General features: G+C 40.0%; 1 protein-coding gene across 1 annotated transcript in view; it reads right to left on the bottom strand.

Moving 5' to 3' along the window:
- ano2b (anoctamin 2b) overlaps window positions 1-20,733 on the bottom strand; it is a 71,104-nt gene that overhangs the window by 17,647 nt on the left and 32,724 nt on the right. Inside the window, exons 16-24 of the mRNA XM_088003527.1 lie at window positions 19,660-19,743; window positions 15,704-15,778; window positions 15,401-15,602; window positions 13,736-13,847; window positions 13,388-13,445; window positions 13,200-13,300; window positions 6,808-6,950; window positions 1,048-1,200; window positions 402-454 (exon numbers count right to left, since the gene is read on the bottom strand). Coding sequence (XP_087859653.1) covers window positions 402-454; window positions 1,048-1,200; window positions 6,808-6,950; window positions 13,200-13,300; window positions 13,388-13,445; window positions 13,736-13,847; window positions 15,401-15,602; window positions 15,704-15,778; window positions 19,660-19,743 — 981 coding nt within the window. The remainder of the gene's footprint in view (window positions 1-401; window positions 455-1,047; window positions 1,201-6,807; window positions 6,951-13,199; window positions 13,301-13,387; window positions 13,446-13,735; window positions 13,848-15,400; window positions 15,603-15,703; window positions 15,779-19,659; window positions 19,744-20,733) is intronic.

The raw sequence follows: 20,733 nt of genomic DNA on the forward strand, positions 1-20,733 counted from the left end.
GAATGCTTCAGCAGGAGAGCATTATATATTAGACGACCAGACATTTTACCATTTTATCATTAAGCTTCTTAGTTTCATAATCTTTATCAAAAAGGGGGAAAAAAACAAACTCAATGGCTGAAGAAGTGATGACTAAGACTCTTTACCAGCAGGTCATGTGGGAAAACAGAGAGATTCCTCCCAAATTCTTATTTAATTACATCGCGTAATTGTGTTTGAAAATAATGCATTTAACCTGGAGACTGGACGAACTGAAAAGGAATGCGAGCTGAATGCTAACAGCATTAAGCTAAAGTATGATTATGAGATAGAGATGTTACTTCCAGAGGTTCAGAGGAAGGTTTTGACTTTAACAAACTAACTGTTAGTAAAAAAAATACTGCGATTATGTTCATACTTACATTTATTATTACTGACAGTTTGCCCATTCCGCTCAAAATGTTGTACCAAATGCCTGGAGAAGGGAGAGAGCGAGAGAACAGTGACGTCAGCATTACAGCAGTGTCATCATCGTTTAGAGTATTTTTATTCAGGAGAAATTATTTCTAAGTTGTTTTCCAGAACGTTCTTGATTTCTCTGAGTGTGTGTCTGCTAAACTTTGAGATATTTCTGCTCAAGTGGGGCTGTGTGAAGTATTAATGAGTAGTAAGTAGGTCAGCCGCACTTGGAGGAGGTTTGGCCTCGGTTACATGGAACTGGGCCAAATGTTAGAGATGTTATGAAAATGGAGGAATAATACAAACTAAAACTAATATGAAAAACTGACGCAACGAAAAATTCACAAGGTTTATTTTGCTTACAAATCTAAACATTTCTCATTTTGGAGGCTTCAAAGAGTATGTGAACAGTAGTTTTCAAATATCGCCACAGAGTGGAATTGGATTTAGGACTGGCCTTTGACTAGGATGTTTCATGATAAAAATATACTTTACGCTGAATTATTCCCGTCAGACCATCAGTTTCTGAAACTGACGAATTTATGTTTGACTCCAACTTTTTTTTTTTACATGTTTGTACCAGTCTGTTGGTAAGTTGGATGAGCTTACCAATGTCTTTAGCTCGAGCAGCGACTGGCCTGCGTAACTCTGTGACGAACTTCCTGGCATCCAGCCTGATCTCAATGACGTTGTTCAACAGGGCGAAGAGCGGGGCCAGGGGGAACGACGCCACGAACAGAGACACAAAGCCAAACTGGATAACTGTGGAGAGATGTAGAACCAAAACAAAACAGAAAAAGTTATTATTTGCTTCTGTTATGTACAGTTAAAATTAATTCCCTGTGTTATTGGAAAGACAGCTGTTGATCCATGAAACTTTTATTCCACTGGAGAAAACACGCAAAGAAAGAATTTAAAATGAGAATAAACACTGAAACAAGATGGGATAATTCATTTTCCAAAACATGCTGCTTTGTCATATTTTTCATAAATCCAACATTATGGATTTTCTGCAGGCTACATTCCTGAAATTTTTAACAAATTATTTTAAGCTGTCCTTGGAAACACTGAACTAGCCCTTTAGTGTTTAGCACCAAATTAAAATGACGAACTTCATTCAGATACAATTTACACACACACACACACACACACACGCACACACACACACTCCTCATGAAAATGTTTAGGATGCCACTTTTCTTTGACATGTTTGTGTGCCGACCCCACCACCCATGAGGAATGTCCTGGGTGGAGAGCCATAGAACTCATATTAATGAAAAGCTCCAGTCAAAGGAAGGAAGCAGCAGTCATATTCAATAAATCAGAATGTGTCCTGGTGAGGCTCATAAAAAAGTACAGAACCTTTTTAAAACCCTTGTTTTGGTTGGGGTCCAACTGACCCCACACCCGTAAAACTTGTATCATTTGCCTCAGTCCTCTACGTTTGTCTCAGTCCTCGCACGTACAATGGTTAAGCAGGTATTAAAAACATTTTTCATTTAAAAAAATGTATTAAAAATATTACTTTTATTAGTCTGAAGTAACATTTCAACTTTAAATGAATTATGATTTTTAAATGATAATAATGAACAGGCATAAAAGCATTTAAACATCCATCTGTGTGTAATAAATCTATATAATGTGTAAAAAGTTAATAAATTAATTTTTCAATAAAGTACTAATTTTTTGAACAGGAAAGGTAAAAGCTTCATTTGTACTTTTTACATGATTTCTTTTTAAATGTGGACGATTCTTTTCTTTTTTAAAAAATGTTCAGCTGTAAATTAAAATAACTGATTCTTTGCTGCTTCAAAGTGAAACAACTGAATGTTTTGTTTCCTCCGAGTTCTCCCTCAAAGAGCAGTAAGATTGGATCTTTCTTGCCAGTGATTGGAGAATATTGCTGGTAAATATCAGGTGCTAGATTTCACCATGATAAACATGAATATTTAGCATCTGCTGCCAAAGGGGGAAGCATATCTGATCAATGAGAATGTTGTGTCTATCTCTGCTGATTAATGATCGGTTCACCTCCGTCTTAAGAATGCGCAGAAGGAAACCCGAGACGAACGCAGCAGTCGGGCCAGCCGGGGCCCCCCGACGCGTTGCTGCGATCGGAGCGCTGGAACCTAAGCAGTGTGGGAACGGGGATTTCCAGCGAGCCGGAGACTGACGGCTTCACCTCGGGACACCACGCCGAGACAAAGAGCGGCCGGGAAGAGAATACGGCAGTGGCGCACCGAGCGCTACGGGGCAGGCTCAGAGTAACCTCGCCGTCTACCTGAGCCGAGGTCGCCGGGTCCGGCCCAGCCACACAAAGGCGGCGCAGGAACAGACAGGCCCCACGTAGAAAAATCCCTGCGAACGGCAACAGTCCGCTCATAGTCATGACTGTCAGAGTGTGTGTGTGTGTGTGTGTGTGTGTGTGTGTGTTTTCCATGTGGAACGCAGACATTTCTGACATTCTGCGATGCGCCCCGAGGCGGGTTTCCTCCCACCCTCCTGTGTCAAACAAAATCTCCCTTTTCAACACATAAAATTGTCTTTTCAAGCTGTAAAATCTGGAATGTAATTAAAGACCTGAAACGTTTGCCTGGTACCTCCATGTTTCCACCTTACAAAACGCTTCACCACGTGGGTTTGTAGCTTTTTGCACGTTGTAGTTTGGAGAATAAACACAAAACAACAATTTACATTTAGATGTTTCTGCTGTCCTGTTGCTGAACTTTGACCCCCATCAGCAAGGAGCAAAGCATCAAAGATATCAAGCTATGGCGGCATCTTGTTTTACGTGACAGTGTCTAACCATCAGTCACCGCTCCGCTTTAACGTCCTTCAACTAAATCAAACGTCTTCATCTGCCCAGCTGTTGAAGAAGTCATTGTCCATCTTGAAATGCTATACAGGATTTATGTTGTTGAAAACAATCCATCAGTCCACTGAGGTCACAGCATGTTAGTTGAGTTGAGGTCTGGACTTTGACTGTTGCAACTTCATTCATTTCTTGGTTGGTTGTTCTGTTGCCGTGTTTGTTATCAATGTCCTTCTGATGACTGAAGGACAGCTGACCCCTCAATATTCACAGGTTTGTGTCAACAGCTGCCAAGAAATAGAGAACATCCGCAAATACTTGAGATACCCTCTAAAAACACTTATAACCACAACAAGATAGTTAGGGGTCAATGTACAAAAAGGGATTAACCTAAGAAATTTTCTAGAAAAAAATCAAGAACATTTCTGAATGTGAGAAGTCAAAAATTTGCTCAGAAACTTTTAGATTAATCTCAGAAATTGTAGAGGAAAATACTTGGAGATTTCTGAGTTTCAAAACTTGACACTTGTTTCTGGTTTTTTCCAGGCTGTTCCAGGTGTGAAGACTCCCATATTTGGCCTTTCTTCTGACTTCATTGCTGGTGTTTTGTGGTTCATTAAAGTGCAGCTTTGCAAATCCGTCACATTTGTCAAGTTTTCATTCAACTCAGACGTTTGTTTCCGACAGGAAACATTTCGGGGACCTTCCAAATGAACCCAGTAAAAGGTGCATCATTTTTCAAAAATCCGTTTCCATTTACTCTTTCACAATAAAAGCACAATATTATTTACAGCATTCTTCATGAACAGTATAAAAACTCATAATAACATATCAGCAATCGAGCTGGGCAGCATTTTTAAATGTCTCTGGTATTTCTGACATTTCATGTTTGATTAAATGAGGCGTTCTCATGGTAACCCTTCCAAACAAGTCTTCTCCTTTAGGCTTTTTCAGAGGAAACAGCAGCTGCAGGTATAGAAACAGAAAAGCTTGGTCCAAACTGAGTCACATAGCGTAGCAGCTTCTCTATAAGAGAAAGTCTTAAAAAAGTAAAAAAAATAAAATAAAAAAAAATCACGAGAAAGACTGATTCTAAGTCAGACATCCGAATAGAGCTGTCCAAAATCTATTACCTATAACCTCAATAAACTGAAGCAATGTTGGCTGAAACTCCTCCACAAACAGAGACCGATAAGTTCACAGAGAAGAGAAATACTTCTTCTGATCCTCCTAAAGTCTTTGGTTGCATGTTGTTACTTGTAATGCTGTTAACCTATGAGATTTGGATACTTGTCGACAGATCGCGATAGTTTATTGGCTTCTGTTCAAAACACAGAGACATAAAAAGTGTTTACCCTTTTGATGGATTTCCTCTCTTTTTTTCTCTTTTGTTTAGCTCTTGAATGTTTCAGATTAAAAATGTTTTAATATCAGACAAAAACATCCAGACCAGATATGGAATAAGGTTTAAAATGATGTCTTCATCTTGGAAAGTGAAAACTTTCACCGTATTAACTGTAATTACCAACATCATTAAATCAACAATGAAAGGGAAAGCTGCGGTAATCTTTATTAGCCTCTAACCATACCTGTACATTCGAGAATTTACTTGAATAGAACCTGTCTGACGACATGAAGTAGGATAAAAGATCTCATCCCATAAAAAATAAAAACATTTCAAATAAATTAATTTCTAATCAATTCTAGACGTTTTGGACTTCAGTGAAACCACAATGACATTGTTTCATTTGACTGGAAGATTACAAAAATACATTTGTTTAATTGAGCACTATAATGTAAAATGGACCTTTTTTTAGCTTTACCATCATGTTATCATGTCATTTTCACATCAAACATTCCTGGAGTGTTGCCTTGATTATTTCATACATGTTTGAGAAATCCTTTAATCTCCCGTGGCAACCATTAATCTGTGCCAAACACCTTCACAGATTAATGGTTGTCATTAATCTGTGCAGATTAACCCTTTTAGACCCGAATTTCAAACGTCTGCCTATATAAATCTTCCTTATTTTAATTGTAAGTAGTTATTTAAATGTCCTGTGAGATGATATACTTACCCATGTACCCATAACAACTGGAACTTTCAATATCCAACAAGTCATTTTCACAATTTACCGTCTATTAAACGAGTGCCCCCCGGATTAATTTCACTCTCTGCAGCTGCAGCTGTGAAATTACCGTAATAACCCGATATTGGCTGGAAAGTGCAACGTCTCCCCTTTCAGAAACCGTTGGAATTTTTCAGATAGCGCCAAGTGTGGTGGAATTACGGTACTGCAAATGTTTACATGTCGGCGGCGACAGGTTCGGTTCTAGAAGGGTTAATTAATCTGAGGAGCTTCGAGCTTCGTCTCGAAGCTCCTCAGAGGAGGAGGACAGGAGGAGCTTCGAGACAAAGCTCCTCCTCTGAGCTCCTTCAGACTAGCTAATATCAATTAGCAAACACCTGGTGGAACTGCACCATCTGCTGAATGTTTCACATCTCAGTGAAATGCTGGTAAAAACATTAAAGGGTTAATAGAGGAGCCATGTTGTGATGACTTCCTGAGGGCGGAGCTTCAGAAAGAGCAGGAGCTTCTTAAAGAGACAGAGGCCCAATTTTAAGGTCTTTATAAATGGAATCATGAGATGGAAACTGCTTTGTTCTGTTTGTTGTTTGCACTTTATATATTGTTAGTTTATTTGTCTTTGCCTATTATCCATGTGCTGCTGCCTTTCTCAACCAGGTCACCTTTGTGGAAAAAATCTTAGTCTCCATCAGTTGTTTGATTTTTTTTTATCTGCTTGAATAAAGGTGTAGTAATACTAAATTGTTCAAATTTAGCATTCGTTTGATCATTATTTAAGTGTGGCAAATTATCAAAAATAGAAAGAGCCAAACACTTTTCATAGAAACTATTTTTACATCTGTCCTGAACAAAAAGTTGGCACTCTTTTCAAATGACAGCAAATAATATATTTTTACTATTTACCAACAAGACCATGAGAGTGAAAACTATCTAACATTAGAGTGATGTTAAATAATTTGTCACAATGAACATGTATCCATGGGGGAAAGGAAAGCTTTTATCTGCCTGTGTTTATGCGCTGCGGTTTCTGGCTGACATGGACACACTGTGGGTTTGGTGTAAACACCGAGCCTATCTGCTTACTTACAGCTTCCAGAAAGCAGCATATATACATGGTCGAGTATCTATTCCCATTTTCTCTCTTTCTTTTCTTTTCTTTTTGAAGATTTCACCATTTGCTTCGTGAAATGAGATCTAAACAACTTCCATCAGTTTCAAAGAGCAGTTCCCATCCAAACAACTCCAGAACATCCCGGATCCATAAGCGCTTCGGTCCGACTGCGTGTGTTTACGAGCGGGACGTGTGTGTGCGTGTGTGTGGAGGGGGTCAGATTATGTAATAGCTCTGTGTGATGTTCAGGGAAACTCAATTAAAATGATTGTTGGTTTCTCATTGTCCCCGGGGCCGTTTCCTCTCTCTCTCTCTCTCTGTGCGTGTGTGTGTGGTGTGTGTGTATGCAGACTCACTCATCTCCATGTATTCTGGTGTGAGGCCTTCAAACGGAACCAGCGCGTAGTCCAGGTTCCACTGCCGGGGAGGTCGCTCTTCGTCCTTCTCCTTCTGAGTCGTCTCCTTCTCCTTCAGCGTGCGGATCAGCTTCTTCAACTTCCTGTTCAGATTGAGCCAAAGACATAGGGAGCTGTTCAACCAACGTGTTAAAACTACTCCACCTTGCAGGGATTCTGTGTTTCCCTGTCAGATTTAAGTATTTCTGACTGTGTGCAGACCACACAGTTAGATGGAAATTCTCTTAAAAGAGTCGAGCTAGCATCATCTTGGATCTTAAAGATGTTGCCATCTTAAAAAAAAGTCAAAAAGTCCTGCACTTGTAAAGCAAATGTTATGTAAATGTTTCATGAGACGTGATGTTTACACAAAATATAGCAGCTTAGGACGTTTCCTACAGGAACCAGAGGAGTCAAGAGGTTCAGTTTGTCTTAAAACGGGTTTTTGCTTCGTGAAATGTGGCCTGACTTTTTAGCCCCCAGAAAGCTGCTGTGTGTCTTTATGTTCCAATTATGTCTGAAGATACAGATCGGGAAAAATTAATAGACCACTTAAAATTATTGGTTTCTCTGATTTTACTTGTTATAAGTATATGTTTGAGTAAAATGTACGTCTTTCTTTTATTCTATGAACTACTGACAACACGTTTCTAACTATGAAGTTAGTTGTGCTAGCCCTGAAGCACTAAGCATGAACAATATCTTCCGCTAACGTTACAGCGCTACATGGAAGCTAATGCCAGTGCGCTAATCCTCTAAAATCGCCACATTAGTGAGAATTGCCTCACATCGATTTACCTTTACAATTTGACAAGAAGCTACGAGTGAACATGAAATAAAATGAGAGTAATTTAGTGGTGCATACCACTAACTCAAAAGTTAGTTCTGTTAACCCTTAAAGCCCTATGCAAACACAGATTCCGCGGAGGCTAATGCTAACACGCTAAATTGGTCAAATCAACCACATTAGTGAGGATTACCTCACACTGATTCACCTCTACCATTTCGACCAATCGGTAACAATCCCAAACTGTAAATGGCGAATTGAACTTTAAGCCCAAAATGGTCAAGCCATTTTTAATATCTGAAAAAGATCAGGTATGTCTCTGCAAATATTAATTTAGTCTCTGCATCCGACAAAAATTTGACCTTTCCTCATCACGATACATAATCAATATGCTAAAACTCATAGACACAACAGGACTTGAGTTTTCCTTTCTTAACATTTAGACCCAATGTTAAAAAGCCGTGACAGTTTGCTTTCCCAGTTACTTTCAGCAGCCTCAGCGTTTCGTGTTTTAACAGGATGAAAATATACGACGACGAGGCACAAAACTCATGAGGTCAGAAAACATTTAAACTGTTTCAAAGTATGTTCCTAGTGGGTTAAACCAATCCTGCAAGACACTAAGAAATTTGTATTCAAATTCATGAACATTAATTGGATCAAAAAGCAGACTTAGCAGAAAAACATGTAACGTGTGTTTTTGCTCAAGTCAACATTGTCAACGTGCTGCATTGACTGTAAAACGACATTATTTCCAGTGAGCCATAGCAAGTCTGCAGCACTCCGTCATGAGCTAAGTCTAAATGTTTACAGCGCCTCAGAAGCAAACATCTCAGAGGAATCCCATCGCTCCAACAACCAGAGGCTGACTGCTTCTGAAGGCAAGTTACGGCAGGAAGACTGGCTCTTATCAGACATGCAAACCTGAATCGGTGCAACAGAAATGAGACGGAGGGTTTACAGGTGTCACTATTTTTGATTCTTCTGAATTAAAAATTCAGAAGACTTTATGATGTCAAACAGCCGTGGTTGTCGTCTAACAGTAAAGACGTGCTCTCTCCGAGTGCGAAGACGTATTAATAGTCCCTGTGCAAAGTCACACACGTCTGACATTGTGCGCAGGCTGTATGGCGGGTGTGTGGTTGGGTGTTTGTATGAATTCGAAACTTGTAAAACCTGTAGTGAAAATGGAAACATGCGTGATTGTTGGTTTTGCAGTGCATACATATAAGACCAATCTAAACTCCTCACAGAGGAGAAGAAGAAACTGAGGCTACAGTTCATGCAGACTCACTGAAGTCGAACAATAACAAATTAGAAATATATCAGCAAATTGCCAACATTGGAAAGAGGTTAATAAAATGAAAGCATGCGTCTCTTTTGCCATGTTTAAAGACTCCGGCTGCAGCTGGTGGTTTGGTTTGTGTGGGGGATATTTTCCGTGGCACACATTGAGCCTCCCACATGCTAAACACCACGGCCTACCTGACTGGCTGCTAACCATGTCGATCCTTTTTTGAGCACGGCATGCAAATATTCTGGGGGATAACGCAGCATGTGACATGTGATCATTTCACCTGTTTTCTCGTTCATCAGACTGAGGCTGTTTTAAGCGAGTCAATTTCAGAGACACGTTGGGTCTCAGAAGGACGTCACTGTGAATATTCCACAGAAATGTATCCTCTGGGAGGATACGAAGGCCCAGCCTAGCAACCATATGTTGCCTTGAGAATACTCTGTCCCTTATTTGTGTTCTATGAACGGAATCTGTTGTTGGAAGTTGTCAAACCAAGACGTTCATTCTGCAGTGGAGCTGAAAGATTTCAACTCGCAAAGTAATTTGTGTTGCTTAGAAACTTTGCATTTCTAGCTTTTATGGTGACTGAATTGTTTAACTTTATAGATTACTAAGATGCAGATTTTTACTTATGTTTGGACATCTAAAAGTGGCATTGTACCTCCAAGGAAACATGTATCCACAGTGTTATATCGTTTTTGCCAAATCCCCCATCTCAATGTCCCAGCCGTAGGCGAGACTCACTGACGAAGGAAACGCTTTTCCAGTTTTCCAGTCTTAGCCAATCTGTTTCAAGGTGTGCATTTCAAGTGCTGATGTAAGAGAAGCATTCTTTCATAATTGTTCAATTTGGCAACAGGACGCTCAAGCTCAAAATTCTGCTCTTGAGCAAAAAACAGACCCGGTTTGCATCCTTCTCCTCTAGCTCACTCTTTGCCATCAGCTTGACATCATCTTGGGGAAGTTCTAGCAATTCAACAGGTGGACCTCAGTGGACCTGTACTTGATCAGATGGTAAACCAAGTCACCGCTTCGTTTTTCTGAGAGACAAAAAAAAGTATTCCACTGGAAGAGAACAAACCTGAGCATGCAGGGAGCAAGTTTGAGCAGGAGCAAAATGATTAATAGTAGCAGAGAATATTTGAAAGAGAGTTCAGAAACACAACGGAACATAGAGCGTTTGTAAGCAAGCGGGAGCATAGTTTGAGTATGAGAACAGATATTTGAGATATTTGAAATCTGTACTACCATACAGATTTTGTTGCAGTCTGCCTATTGGCCTTCATGCACCCCGCTGCTGCTCATTAAATATTTTCTCCTTTATAATCTACTGTCTGTAAGCCTGAAATGTGATTGTGTGAACATTTTTGTGAAAATCTCGACAGATTAAAAGTTTCTAGCAACAACAATGCAGTGAGATGTTCAAAGCCTCTTTAACGTCTTTTCTTCCCCTCACCAATGAATTGCTGTTTTGTGATTGACTGCGTCGCTCTCTGTGCTAACAAGAAACCGAGTGTGTGTACCTCAAAAGGTGGTTTCATACTACACCTCAAAATATACTACACTCCAAGAACACCAAGAAATTCAAGTGGAAGGGTTCAGATGTAGAGGGTTCCAAGAACCAAAATAGTCTACTAGATTTTGCTGCCACCAGTGCAAAGATGCTTATTACTGGCAGCAGGTGGATGAACATGTCTCTGCAGGCGGTGAGTTGAAAACTTTTGGACGGTGGCCATAAGATATGAAGGGCAGCGCTGTTCAAGAAAAACATAAAGCAGAGACTGAAACTCTGCAGGATGTACAAGGATGGACAGCAGGTCAAAAGCTGTGTTCTCAGGTTAAACTTGTTTTGGATAGAAAAATCGGTTTTCTGTAAAAGAACAGGTAAACACAATGATGAGTCTTGTGTGTTACCAACAGTGAAGCAACCTAAAACTATCCATGTGTTCAGTTGATTCTCATTTAAAGGGGTTTGCTTACTCACAATTCTGCCTGGTCTGGTCTTGGTGTTCAGATGTCCAGTCTTGGTCTCTGTCGTGGAAGGTCAGGTAACAGTCTTGATTTTTGGAAGGCCCGATCTTGGTGTTGGTAGATCCGGTCTTGGTCTTGGAAGGTTTGGTCTCGGTCCTAGAAAGTTCAGTCTTGTTCTTAGAAGGGCTGCTCTTAGTTTTGGGAAGTTTGGTTTTAGTCTTTATCTTGGAAGGTCAGGTATTGGTCTTGATTTATCGAAGGTCCAGTCTTGGTGTTGGTAGATCCAGTCTTGATCTTGGAAGGTCTGGCTGTGATCTTGATCTTGGAATGTAGAGTATTACTCTTGGAAGGTCTGGTTTTTGAAGGTTTGGTTTTGTTTTGAGCCTTGGAGGATGCCGTCTTGGTTTTGGTCTCAGAAGAACTGTCTTTGACTCCTTGACCATTTAGCAGGTCAACTAACTTTAAACATCGTCCAAGACACACAATCCCTTTGTTGAAACACTATAGTACTAGCATCACCTTGTGGAGCTTTCATCAGTGGCTCAAATATTGGAACTTTTAAATTTTGGATCTTTGGTTAGGAAGTTTCCCAAACCCCAAGTGTTTATACATCACAACATGTCGGTTCAAGTGGTCAAGATACTGTGTTCAAGTCCAAGCTCTTATCAGATAGGAAATGACCACCATTAATTAGAATTTGGTGGAGACGATGTAAAGCAATCTGAGTAAAATGAAAGTTCTGGACAACATCCCAGTAAATACTCTAGACTAAAACAAAAGATTTTAAAAGTTTTATAGCCAGAGGACACATCTGTCAGTCTCAAAACATTTGGCCATGACTTCACATGCTTGCTGAGTAGCTTAACTGTAACCCCTGAATTCCTCTAAACCAGACCTCTGATGTTGAGTTCTTCAGTAAACCACTGGCTTCCTACCAGGCGTGAAAACTTTGAAGCGTATAAATGTGACGCAGACCACTTGACGGAACGTAGTAAGTTGTGTTGCGTGTGTCACAGCTCATTGACCACGCATACTAGAACCTTTGATGAGGCCAATCAAACGGGTCGCAGGGTTAAGCTGTGCTTATAGCAACAGTAACAATGCTGCCTCAGGCCAGGTGCTGATATAAACAGAGCTGACGTCTGACCCTTTGGATCTGCTTGTAAAAACTGAGCTATAATTAGACAAAATGGTGCACCTCCGTTCTGACCCAGAGGAAATGTTATTAGAAGGAATCTTGCGCAGTATTGCGATCGAGCACGGGTGAGTGAGTGGGAGCTTCATGGTAAACACAGAAAAACAACAGAGACATTGTTGTGCTGCAGTCAGAAACACAATTTTACTCTGAATACCACAAAATAAAACAATGTGCAACAAACTACCTTCAGGGAAGCAGCCAAGAGGCCAAAGGTACGGAGCTGCTCCATCTTCTCCTTTCATAGAACAAGTATTGGAATCTAATGTTCGTAGAGGAGCTGAGTTGTTCTGTCTCAATTGGAAAAAAGTTGGAAGATTTTTGAGTTCAAGTCCAGATTGTTGGCAAGACACTGAACCCCAAGTCGTCCATCGGAATATGTTTTGGTGTATGGGGATTTACCTTCTGGGACAAAAGGTCAATATGACTACGCAACTGAAATTCAGATGATTTACTTTTAAGAGCGGCCAGATGAAAGCCGTCATTGAAAGAAAACTATATTAAATCCTGTTTGCAGAAAAAAAGCTGAAAATACACAGCAGCCTCAACATGCAACCCTGAGAGTAGCATGATGTGGCAGCTTGGGGGGATGCTTTTCATCTGCAGCCACAAAAGATGTTTAGATTTAATAGGAAGATCTACATACAGTGGAATCCTGGAAAAAACTTAAATAGAAAAATCCCTTCAAGCAGAACAAACAACAGGATCCTAAACACACACCCCTTCAGTTTAGTGCTTTAAGTCCAAGTATTGTCATGTGTTGGAATGGTTGCAGTCAAAGTACAGACCTAAATCCAACTGAGAATATGTGGAAGAACTTGGAAACTGTTGTTCACACACTGCCTTCATTCAAGCTGACAAAGTTTGAGCCACTTTGCAAATGCATACTCCAAAAAGCAGATGGATGGCTGGATCACTTTCCTTACATTTAAAAATTATGCACTACTTCGCAATAAAATGCATTGAAATTTGAAGTTGTAAAGACGAAAACTTCTGCAAAGGTTTCGTCTCACAGCTGCCCTCTGGGCTGGTTTAGACCGTCAGACGTCTAAGTCTCAGGTCCAGCTATGGCACAGAAAGCAAAAAGAAAGCGGTCGACTCACGGGATCCCGATTTCGAAGATGTTGTTCTGGATCAGCTGCTTGCCCAGCATGATGATGCTGAGCTGAATGCACAACTCGATCAGGCAGCCTCCTGGTGCGCACTAAGGGAAACACAGAGGGTCAGTTCCAGAGCCGTGCAGGATCCTCGTATACTTGACCTTCTTAGCTAAGGTTTTACAGAAACAAACCTCCTCCATGCGATAATCATTGAAGACATACACATAACTTCCAGGTCGACCCGCAAACCTACAAGAGCAAACAAAAGGTAACATTCATGGGGTATGTTTTTTTTTTTTTTTTTGGTTTTACCAAAATTAATTAATCATTTCTTTTATATACAGATGTTTAAGAAATAAAAACATATTTCTTGTTTAAGAAAAGACTCTTCTTGGCATAACATAAATCTTTAAAAATCAACGACAGGCCTCTTTTTTCTTCATTAATAATTTATGTTTTTGCGTGAATACACGGTTCCCACAGCTCAACATCATGTCAAACTACACACAGGAACATGCATACGAGGATTCGCGTCTTACCGTCCCTTGAAGAAAGCCACGTAAAATATGGGAGCGTATGCGTTCATAAACTTGAGCAGGAAGGCCTTAAGGATGAGACGCTCTTCAAAGTTGGTTTCCGTTTTAGGAATCTCTGAAAAAAAAAAAAAAAGTTAATATTACTATTTACGTAAAGTTTTAAGAAGACAGCACTTTAATATGCACATTGGCTTTTGAAGATAAAACTTAACCCCAAATCATATTTTTATTTTATTTGAGAAAAAAGAAAAAGAAAAAAAAACAGTAGTTGCACGATGCCTAAAGTGGTTAGAAAACCCTTCAACACCAAAGTCAGACCAGTCAGGGTCACGGGAAGGAAAAAGAGTCCAGTTGGGCCTCATATGTTCTGACTTCTTTCGTGTTATCAATGTACTCTTGTACCCACAAGCCTCAGAATTGGCATTGTAACCATTCTCAGATGTCAATAACTTTGTTGATCTGCTCTTGAATTTCTTTAGATCAAAACATGACGTGTTACTTTTGCAATCTTTTATCCTATGTCAAGATGTCAGACAGGTTCCATTTAAGAGATTTCTCCATTCTACCAGTCTGGCTGTCATCAGGGCAGAAACTGAGTCATAATATGCGGCTAATCATAATTTTGTCTGATGATTTAAAACGTTAAAATATAATAAAACATAAGTAAAAACTGAAAGAATCTGTAAATGGAAAAATACTTTTCTTAGCAGCACACACATCAGTGGAAGTAGGTTAGTGTACTGGCCCTTGTCTTTTTGATTCCACTCACACACACACACACTCCCTCTTTACACATCTGAATTCTGCCTCTATTTCTGGGGTTGGGAATATAGATGTGAATGTCGTAGAAACCTCTGGGGACGACGGATGAGAGAGCTGGAGCATGAAAACATCAAAGTTTTATCACACTGTCCAAGAAGAAGAAGTGGAGGAGAAAAAATCTACATTTTTCTCAAATATGCAGACACATGCTCATTGTGTAAAACAAATGTTTAAAAACATCGGAGTGTGTGTGTGTGTGTGTGTGTGTGTGTGTGTGTGTGTGTGTGTGTGTGTGTTAAGATTTTTTAACTAGTCCCTCTGCGGCTCAAGTTCAGTTGGCCATCCCTTCAAACTTACATTTTTTACCCTTAAATAACAAAGCATCAGTTTATTAGTCTCTGTAGACAAGTCATTTCAAGAGTTACTGCAATCAGCAGCAGTAAAACTGACCCAGGCATAAGTTAATTGAATTGTGTTATTTCCTGAAAATTTAGCATCATGCCCTAATATTTATTTTGATTCTGATTCCCGTTTGTGCCAATTATGCCTCCTAGTTAAGTAAAAATAACTTTTCTTTTCTTGTTTTGTCCTCTACTCTCATCTCCTTCATTCCCTTTAAACCTTTTTATCCAACTTTCTCAATTTTTCCCCTCCCGTTTTTTTCTGTGTCCTTGCCCATTACATTCAAAATAAACTGAGGATTTTTTATGTTCAGGTTTTACACATATATGTATATATCAAATAGAGCATATGGAAAGCTGTAAAGCTCTACCTATACAGCCATATTTGTGTGATTGTTCTGAGTCGGCCTGATTTTAAACATGTAGGATTTTCGTGTCCTGCATAACTGAGAATCTACACCAATGAAAACGGCTTTAGATGAGAGGTCAGTGGGTCTTTCTGTACCTAGCTCCGTCAGCCACAGTGCCACAGTGCCGTAGATTTCATCCAGGATCAGGATGACCACGAGGTTGATGATGACAGCGGTGGCCGTCACGGTCACCCGGACATTGGACTTGATCTCGGGGTCTGGACTCATCGCCATCAAGGCCGAGATCGTGATGCGGTAGATGATTACGCCGAAAACCGCTGAAAACGTCAGTCCAAACTGGCAGCAAAGTGAGAAGAAAATGCTTTGACAATTAGTTAAGGTATGGTAAATATCAAGGAAGTGTATTGTATAAAGCACAGCACTTGTACTCGACTTGCCATGAAAAGGATAGAGGAAATGTTCATGAAGTATCCAGGGAGACGGTCTTTCCACGTCAACTTCTCGGCGACCGTCTGATTGAAAAGACGAGAGGGAGACAGAGGAGAGAAAAGAGTGAGAGAGTTCCCAGTTTGCTAAGCAATAGGTCAAGGTTGTTCAACTTCATTGGAAGATCTGGAGTGAAGAAAAAAAAAGACCCCAAAAAAAAACAGCTTAAGTGAAGAAGAATCAGACAAACACCTGCAGACCTCTGTTTGCTGAATCGGCGCCAGATAAGCGGAAGGTAAAGGAAGGATGGAAGAAAGGTCAAGGGGTGTAAATAAAATGTACTTACTAGAGTTATGGTGAAAACAGAACTAAATAAAGACGCATCTCTAATAAAAAATAACTTCAAAAGAGATAATAAGGAAAAAATGACAGAAACAGGAGAGAAAAGTCTCAATTGAGCCTCTATTGCCATTACTTTAATACAGAATGTTCTCATAGTACTCATATTTGGAGGAATTTGGGATAATTTCTTAAAAACAAACAAAAAAAAGTCATAATTTGTTTCAAGTCATCTCAACTTATCTGACCTGATTCACATCATGGAGTAATGTCACATATTTTGAATAAGCAGGAACAGCAAGCAAGTGGTGATCAGTCCTAAAGCAACACTGCCATCTAGTGAAGGTAAAGGAACAGTGCAACCAGCACTTTGAGCTGCCTGGACTTCACTCAGAAGAGAACATCCTCACATGGACGTAAACGGCTACGTTGAATTTGAATGGAAACCGGAAGTTCAAGCTTTTGATTTTTTTATCAGCAAATCACAACCAAGAGAAGCTGGAACAAGAGGACAAAGTCAAGAGAGGGGGACGTGGAAAGACAAAGTTATAGTCGGAGTGTGTGTGTGTGTGTGTGTGTGTGTGTGTGTGTGTGTGCGTGTGTGTGTGTGTGTCTGTGTGTGTGCGTGCGTGTCTGTGTGTGTGTGTGTGCGCGTGTGTGTGTGCGTGTGTGTCTGTGTGTGTGCGTGGGGACAGCCATCAGCGGAGGAGGTAGTAAATTAGGTCAGGCGTTATATTTGGCTTGTGGAGTCCACTGAGGAGAGCCCGGCAAAGCTCTCATGACGGAGACCCAGTGACAGGTTTTTATTTTCTGTTATTAGGTCTCTTTCTGACCAGCCTGCTCCTACGCTCCCTTTTATGCAAAACAGGAAGTCAAAATAAACATTTTGTTTATCATGTAAACACTAAATAATTGCTTTATTTCATCCTGAGCCCTAGCAGAAATTGAGGATTTTTTAAAATTTATTTATTTAATTTTTTGTGTGTGTGTGTGTGTGTGTGTGTGTGTGTGTGTGTGTGTGTGTGTGCGTGTGTGTTTTTGGGCAGATTTGGTTCATCTTCCACTCCATTTGCATGTCAAATTTTGAACCAATAGCCACTCTCACAAGTGTACAAACGCAAATCAAAATGCTTGGTTTTTAAGAGTATAAAAATTTTGAAGCATAATTTCGAAAGACTAGAAAGAAAATCTAGAGAGTTTGAGTTATAAATCAAACTGATGTTGGCCAAAAAAGCAAACTCTACTCCTACAAACCTCGGTCTCGGCTCGGTTGAAGTGAACTCCGCTGTGGTTTGAATGCGTATGTGAACGCCAAGACCACCAGAGACAAAGCAGGAAGTGGACTACGGCACAGTGAATTCTGGGTAAATACAACCATAAACAAACAAGTCTAGCACTAGCGGGAGAAATGACTCGTGGTGTTTTACCAAAGACTAAAGAGAAATCCTACAAGCGCTAAAATCTGACGCCACTCCATTTTGTTTACATTTCCCTGAAGTAGGAAGTTGCGCTCAGTGTCTTCTTTAGAGGTTTTTGTGTCGTTTCCTTCAGTAGTTCTTTGTGCAGCGCCACCACAGATGGGGAGGTGAACAGGTTTTTCAAGTAGTTTGGCTCATTTTATTCAGTGAAGTGTGGAAGTGAAACGTACCAACTGATGATGTAACAAATGTTACAATTTTGCTCCCAACTCAAGTCCACCAGACTATCAGGTCTGAAACCACCGTGTAAATCTAGAATGGTGAACTTTAATCCCTTCTGCTCACTTCAATGAGCAAAAGCGAATTGGAATGAAAAAAATTGCCCCATTGTCCTAAACACAATTCTCACTTTAGATGAATTGGACTGACTCCAAAAATAGATGGCTGGCTTTATTTGTATCGAGTGCTGAAAATGTTCTGCACTGACTCCACTAAGCGGTGAAACATGCAGCTCTGTCTGACCTTTGAAAGCTAATTTGGTTTGAACCTATAACACAATTTTTGTGTCTCAGGTAATAAAGCCAAGGGCTGCTAAGTGTGCGTGAGAGGGAGAGTTGTGTGTCGCCATAGTGACGGTCACTAATCTTACCCCTGGCTTCCTGCCCAGCATGCATCACTCCCACTCAGGCGCTCTCCCTCTGTTTTTCTTCCTACCTCCACTTCTCCAAGCCTCTCAGTCGCTTGTGTTTTGTGTTTCTTTGTCTTGTATCTCTCTCAGTTTTTTTAATTTTTATTTTATCCACAAATGAGCATTGACTGACAAGCTGTAAGGTGACATACTGCTCACAAAGTGGCAGGTTGAATAACCCTTGAAAAAAACTTAAGTCCCAATAAGAACATTCAGAAAAATTAGATTTAACCTTCTTGCCATTAATTAATTTATATTAGCACTTGATTTTACGTTTACTTTTAACCTTTGTTTAATTTTACTGTCTAATTTAACCTATTTAATGAAATTAGTTGACGGCTGGCTGGTTGTATAAGCGATTAGCTCGATTAGCATAGTTAGCACTGCTAGCAATAAACATGAGTTTTGTGGTTTAGCTATTCCCAGGTAATACAGACCTATAATAGGTCTAATGTAATATTAATAGAATCTCTATCAGAACTTTGCAGACATTTTTTAGTTCAGAACATCCCGTAAAAAACACAGGTAGAGTAAACAAAAGCATAAAATATAGACAGGTTCGCTGTAAAGTGTTGCTAATGGCAGAACTGGGTCAATTCACCTCTTTTGATTTAAGTTTACCTGAATATAACTAGAGTGGGTACAAACTGATGAGGTTGATGGCTTCTTTTTATGTGAAGGAAAAACGACCGAAGTTAGCTTCTTTGAAAAGGCAAAGAAGCTAAACGATTAGCATCAATTGAAGCTAAGCTCTGTGGTGTAGAAGCTTGACTGAAAAACTAACAGAACTATGCCTCTTGAAAAACAGAGCTTAAAATTTTAAACAGGTTTCTTCAGGACACCACTTACATAAATAAAGGTAAATCTTCTCACTGACCCACACAGAGTCACTGTACTAAATCATATTTTGGAATGTTGTTGATAATGTAAATACAGTGAGTTTTTTGGGGTTTTGAAACATTAACTGGAAGTTACTGTTACTGATTAATAAAATAAATATCCTCAATATACAATATGATTAATGTCCACCCCTACTTTCAATCTCAATTGTTTTTTTTGTTCAGTTTTGACTTGCAAATTAAGATGTTTTCTGATTTCTGATAACAGAATTAATATTTTAAACTGTCTTTAGCCTCTTAAGTGAGCAAGTTATCCGTGGGCAGTTATCAAAGCGTGGGTAGCTTCAATAACTGACAACATCAGGCTACATGTGTGCTGCCTTATGTGTTGTATAAAAAGTAAAACTAAAAAAACAAAGTTTGAAAACTCAAAAGGATAAATAGGAAATTTAGGACCATCAGCAGGATGGGTTAACCAAAGAATAAACGAAGAAAGCAAAAGGAAACGGATACCTGAGCAGATACCTGAGCACCTTCTGTGCTGAAACCACAGCAGCCAGAGGATGGGACAGGAAGAGAAGAACAGAGAGACAGCAGCCTGCTGGAAAGGAAACTAAAGGAGAGGAAAAGAAGGAAGGAAGGCACGCTAAGGAGAAAAGAGGAGAGGAGAGAGGGAGGGTTACCGGTACTCCTGCAGCCATGGCAGACAACAGTTTTTGTCTCCATCTGTCCTTCCCTGTCACTGTCCCGTCCTCTTGCTTCTCTGGCTACAAGACAGAGGGACGAGTCACAAACAAAAACATACACATAAACACGGCTTCGCATCAGCCACTGGGGCCAGGGTTGAGCCGCAAGGCAACCCCTATTCATCCTAACCCTAACCCACACCCATTAGCTATAGAAGTGCACAAGTCGTAATTATGAAAATAAATGTGATTAATGGAAACATGACAACTTCAAAAACAAAACTCAGGTTTTTCGATGAAAGGTTCTTGCACTAGGGTGTGGTGGTTTTTTTCAAACGCATCGAAATCGATGTACGTTGCAAAGCTCCCATGGAAACGCTTTTTTTTTCACATCACAGGAGTTACGTGATCAACAGCCGGATGTTACTGCTGTCGGAAACGACAAAGAAGACGACAGGAAGTGGTAGGAGGATTGTGGTTTGTTTTTGTTTTTTCCAGGCAATGTGCAGCTGGCTCCACCAGAGCTCTCACAGCGTCACACAGTTCAGAAGAAGCTGTGTGTCATTCCAACATGTTGAATCCATAACTGTAAAATGACCGACTGCAATTTCCCCAAAACACCAAATATGTAGCCGTTCCAAAGTGGGCGGGGCTTATCACTCCAACCTGAGTAAGACACCAACGTCTCTTCTGATTAGCTGATAGCTGATGAGCCTTAAATATGGCTGCTTGGCCTCTTTAACACTCGAGTTAGGTTTACTTTAAAGGGATTGTTAAGGAAACCAAAAATCAAGCAGACAAGTTGGAACGTATTTGTGATGAAGGGGAAAGAAATTTCCATTAAAACATATTCTTTTGTTAGAAATGGTTTAGTCAAACTGCAGACCTGAAAGATTTGCATCAAAAGGGTGATTTTTATAAAGTATTGAATGAGAAGTAGCATAATAAAAAGCCAGCTTGGTCTTTTTTTGAAAGCGACTGGTTGGAATATTTTTTTGGTGGTGTCAGAGTAAAGGGGACTCAATGCAAATTAACATGTAACTTCAGAGCTGCTAGATATCACAGAGGATT

The sequence above is a fragment of the Poecilia mexicana genome, unplaced genomic scaffold, assembly GCF_051168715.1.
Source record: "Poecilia mexicana isolate PSO_F unplaced genomic scaffold, ASM5116871v1 scaffold_23, whole genome shotgun sequence".
In the NCBI taxonomy this organism is placed as follows: Eukaryota; Metazoa; Chordata; class Actinopteri; order Cyprinodontiformes; family Poeciliidae; genus Poecilia; species Poecilia mexicana.